Here is a 5,306-nt window from a genome sequence, read left to right as displayed (position 1 = left end):
AAATTAGTTGTTTCTCTTTACCTTGGAAAACAAAAAAATGGCAGCCTAGGAGTTCAGATTAAACTAACATGTATTGTGCACTCCCTCTGTACCAAGATCTTTCGGGTATGTTACATTAATCCTCACGAAAACCCTACAAAGTAAGTACTGTTACCTCACTTTGCATCATGCTCATGTTAAGTGTCTTCTTCAAGGTTTGTACAGCTAATAAGCCACAGAGCCAAGACTGAACTCCAGGTCCTCTGACTCCAAGACAACTGCTCCTGCAATTAAAACATAGTACTTCTCCATAAAAGTACCTTACCAGCAGTAAGAACAAAGGAGTGAGAGGACTGGAGCACAGTAGGCTTCCACGGCACAGCCCTAGAAATGACTAGAATATGCAGGATAGCATGTTTAGAATATGCAGGATAGCATGTTCTAATCAATCCCCGAAAGAAGGCTACTGCTCAGATAGAGGCTCCTACAAGATAAGAGCTTAAAGCTTCAGCTGTGTTCCCAGCAACAAAGAATTGCACTTGGTACCCAAACAGCAATGATAGTGAAAAATCTCAGAATAATTCTCAAGACCATGTAGAAAAAGGAGGAGGGGATGTAATTCTAACTCACCCAGTATTGCTTATTATCAAGAACTTTTAGGGCTCCTAGAGGGTCATTTACTTGGCCAAGCATTCAGAGCTCCTGCCAGAGATCTGTCATACTGTGAAGAACAAAGGTGCTTTATAAACAGTAGGAAAAATTGGATGAAACAGAATATAAGATGCAGTATTTAGTACCGAAAGTTTCCTCTTGAGGAAATCTTCCATGGTGAGTGTGCCATTCCCTGCTTCAAAAAGTTCCTTGGGTTAAAATCAGGGAATCTGGGTGAGTACATGTGCTTTACAAGCTACCACTCACTCCTGTTGGTAAACACGGGGAGAAGAAGGGTGAAGGCTTCACAATCCACAGTCCTTAAGCAGAGTTTGCTTTCCCCCCATAGGTGATGCCCAATGGGGAGGATCAGTCTAAGGACCGAGGCTTTGGAGAGAGAGGGACAAAACTTGGAGAACCAAGAAACTACAATTTTACCTCTTTATGGCAGAAAAGAAAAAGCACAGGTGACAGAAGCTCCTGATGTTTGCCCATGCTCCCTCCTACCCACCAAGTACCTCCTCTTTTTCTTGTGTGATACTGTTGGATACTTTATAGTGCATCCTATCTGCACTGCAAAGCTTAGTCACATTCTAAACAGTGGGTTCTAGAACCCTTTTGTAATAACTGAAGCTGTGTCAGTATGTCTGCTGATGGTGGATATATGTGTGAAACTGACTGGCTGAACTCACAACACTAAATGGCATTAAATTAGTCTATGTAATATAAAGCAACATAACGCCCCTCTCTAATTTCCTGTCCAATGACTGTTTTTCTTCCTACTTCAGTTTTAGAGAAAACTGAGGTCAAAGTTCTGGACATCCTTGCCACTATTCCCTTCCAAGGAAAATTTGAAAATATAATCACTAACTATAGATTAAGAATTATTTGGAAAAATACCAAGAATATAAAGAAAATTATTAATGTCCCAAATTCTATATTCCAAAGAAAGCCATAGTTAACATTTTGGCATATACATACAAAATTGCAACCATTTATATTATTAGGAAACTTTCTTTTTTTCATGTAATACTATATTATGAGCATTGTCTCTTGTCCTTAACTCTTCTCCAAGACTACAATTTGCATTGGTGATATTACATGTGACATATGTCTTCACGTGTGTATACTATAACCATTACATGCCAGAACTTCAGCATCCTAGAGGAAAAAGTTATAGCATCTGTTAAAGCATGACTGAACTTGAAATGTGATATTACATGCAATGTCACTTATTTTTCCTTTTCTATTGTTGGATCTTTCAAGGAAAAAAATGCTAAATAATAATGCATATTTAAATGACTTTTAGGGAAATATCTACAGTGTCTCACCATGTGGCACTATGTATGTAGACCAATAGTTAGAGAGAGATAATCTTTATCATCTTAATGATTTATCTTCATAGGTCTAGATTACTAAGAGATTTACCAAGAATGAATGTGTGTCCTATCATTGCTTTTGGGTGTCTAGGTAGATGACACTTATTCTATTTTTGTTACCTGTTTGTTTCATATATTATATTTATAGATTTCCAAGCATTAATTTGGAATTCCATGCATTGATAAAAATAAATGACATAATTTTAGTATGAAGTTTGGATGGACTTTGCATTCTTTGCATATGTCTTCATAAATGGGATTAATCATAGTTTTATTCTCTGACAGTTTTGGGTAAAAGGCAATTTTAGTTTGATAAAATAATTTGCAAAGTGTTCCATAACTTTTTCACATTGGAACATGTTGAATAGCACATAAATTATTTGTTTCTTAACAGTATAAAATAACTATCATAAGCTTTCTGCATGCAGTGTCCATTTTGAAAGTCTAGTACTCACATACATATTGAAGTATATAAGGCATAGTATGTGTTGAATAAATGAGTAAATAAAGCATGTTAGGAGAGCAGAAAGCACAGGGTTCTGTAATAGCACATAGCAGCGGCATCCCACTTGGACCAGGAGGTAAGAAAGTCTTCCTAGAAAAGATAACATCTAAGTTAGAAGAAGTGCTTCCAGCTTAAGAAAACAGCAGGTACAAATGCATAAAGAAGAAAGAGTGCATTATTTGGAGGAGACTAAAAGAAATTCAGCATGGCCATTTCAGAGCATTGAGGGTATCAGTAGCAGCTTCAGAAGAAGAGAGAAAATAGAGCATTGGAAAATTACAAAAGTTAGGAAGAAAGGTAGTACTAAGTGACTTATATTAGAGGAGGACAGATTCTAGGCCCTGACTCCCAGATTCTTAACTGGACATATATCCACTTAAGAGTCTGGACCAGATTATTTCTTGGATCAGAAAATATTCAAGTTCCATCATTTATGGTCCCAAACTTCAATCCCCTTGCTCTAAACTTAGAGGAAAAAAAGAAATTTTTTTCCTTATGAGTCAGTCAAGCAGACTTAAAAATTATAATATTTATGAATATATACATACTTAATATTGTTATGTTGTATTATATATTTTATTCCGTTACATTATGTATAATTTTAGATGACGTGTCGGAACCACCTACTATGCCTGTCACTTAATAGATGTTATCTAATTTAATTCTCACAACACACTGCCAAAGAGTTATAGTTTTCCCCCCATATTGCTAGCTGAGACTAGTAGCTGAGCTAGCTGAGACCCAAAAAATTTAAGTATCTTAAAATAGTCTTACTGAGGATAAGTGGCATAGTGCAGAATCTATATATTTTAAATTAGATCCGGCTTTATTAGAATGCAGTTTTATTTCAAAATATTCATCAATGAAGTGATTCTTTTTTTTATATAATTTTGTTTATTTTTCTTCCCCCAAAGCTCCAGTAGATAGTTGTATGTCATAGCTGCACATCCTTCTAGTTGCTGCATGTGGGACGCAGCCCCAGCACAGCCAGAGAAGCGGTGCGTCGGTGGGCGACCGGGATCCGAACCCAGGCTGCCAGCAGCAGAGTGCGCGCACTCAACCGCCAAGCCACGGGGCCAGCCCAATGAAGTGATTCTTATACCCACATTTGAAAATAGTTTGTCTCTAGATTTTACTTAATTAGAGGTCTGGAATTTTCCAGCACAATTCCCAGCCTCTGCTGCTGTGCGAGCCTCAATAGTATTGATCTCTCAGTGCTGTTTTATCATTAATAAAATTAATCTAATATCTCTGTTTTTGCTGATTTCAGGGGCTGTTCTAAAAATAAAATAATGGAAGTGAAAGTGATTTGATACATATATGTCAAAATTCAAATCTCTCTGAGTCACGTCCTTTTCTAAAACCTGCAGGTGATATGGGAACATGGAGATAGGGAATTACTCAGCAGTGACTGAATTCTTTCTGGCGGGACTTTCCCAATACCCAGAGCTCCAGCTTTTTCTGTTCGGGCTCTGCCTCATCATGTACCTGATAATCCTCCTGGGAAATAGCCTCCTCATTATCATCAGCATGCTAGATTCTCGCCTCCACACACCCATGTACTTCTTCCTTGGGAACCTCTCATTCTTGGACATCTGTTACACATCATCATCCATTCCCCCAATGCTCATCATATTTAGGTCCAGAAGAAAATCCATCTCGTTCATTGGCTGTGCTCTGCAGATGGTTATCTCCCTTGGTTTGGGCTCCACTGAGTGTGTCCTCCTGGCCGTGATGGCCTATGATCGGTATGTGGCCATCTGCAACCCACTGAGGTACCCCACCATCATGAACAGGGTGCTGTATGTGCACATGGCTGCATGGTCCTGGATCATAGGCTGTCTGAACTCCTTAGTGCAAACAGTCTTGGCAATGGTGTTGCCTTTCTGTGGGAATAACATCATTGACCATCTTACCTGTGAGATCTTGGCTCTTCTTAAACTCATATGCTCAGATATCTCTATGAATGTGCTTATCATGACAGTGGCAAGTATTGTTTTATTGGTGATTCCTCTGTTGTTGATTTTCGTGTCCTATGTTTTCATTCTCTCTTCCATCCTGAGAATTAATTCTGCTGAGGGGAGAAAAAAAGCCTTTTCTACCTGTTCAGCCCATCTAACTGTGGTCATCTTGTTCTATGGTTCAGCCCTTTTTATGTACATGAAGCCCAAGTCAAAGGACACAAAAGCATCTGATGAAATCATTGGGCTGTCTTATGGAGTGGTAACCCCTATGTTGAACCCCATCATCTATAGCTTGAGGAATAAAGAGGTGAAAGAAGCTGTGAAGAAAGTCCTGAGTAGACACGTGCATCTATGGAAAATATGAAAGGACTTGAGGTATGTGATATCCTCAGTGTGGGACCAGATCAGATCTTTTGTATTCATAGACAAAGCCATGGAACCCAGTGTCCAGAGAACTTGTCTGCTTGTAAGGCCAAATGTGGGACTCCCATTCTTTTCAACACAGAACGCTTATGTAAACCTTCTGAATAGTGTCTTGTCTGCAGAGTTTCTAGCTGTGTGCAGCTCTGCTAATTGGCCCCAATAGGGCACATGGCTTTTCCTCAAGATGAATCTCTCTCCTCTCTGCTCTCTGTTCCTTTCTCTTCTCTTTCTCTCTCACTCTTCCTTGTTTTTCTCTCCCTCTTCTCTCCTCCATTTCCTCTTGTCCTTTCTCTTCCCCCATCTACTTCCTTTCTCTCCCTTCCTTCTGTCTTCCTGGTCTCCTTCCTCAGTCACTTTGAATTGGATATCTATTGTTTTGTTGTCCAGCATCCCCTCTTCTGCTAA

The 5,306-nt window shown here is 39.0% G+C and overlaps 1 protein-coding gene across 1 annotated transcript; it reads left to right on the top strand.

Moving 5' to 3' along the window:
- The first annotated feature begins 3,897 nt into the window (after positions 1-3,897).
- On the top strand, positions 3,898-4,842 carry LOC106800791 (olfactory receptor 13D1-like). The gene has a single exon (XM_014782385.2). The coding sequence runs from the start codon at positions 3,898-3,900 to the stop codon at positions 4,840-4,842; it is 945 nt and encodes a 314-aa protein (XP_014637871.2).
- The last annotated feature ends 464 nt before the right edge of the window (positions 4,843-5,306 follow it).

The sequence above is a fragment of the Ceratotherium simum genome, chromosome 29 (genome assembly GCF_057802395.1).
Source record: "Ceratotherium simum simum isolate JZ-2026a chromosome 29, ASM5780239v1, whole genome shotgun sequence".
NCBI lineage: Eukaryota > Metazoa > Chordata > Mammalia > Perissodactyla > Rhinocerotidae > Ceratotherium > Ceratotherium simum.
This window is presented reverse-complemented; position numbering and strand designations above follow the sequence as displayed.

What these genes read in the sequence shown, in the direction of transcription:
- LOC106800791 (XM_014782385.2), top strand. Translation starts at nt 3,898, where the DNA reads ATGGAGATAGGGAATTACTCAGCAGTGACTGAATTCTTTCTGGCGGGA.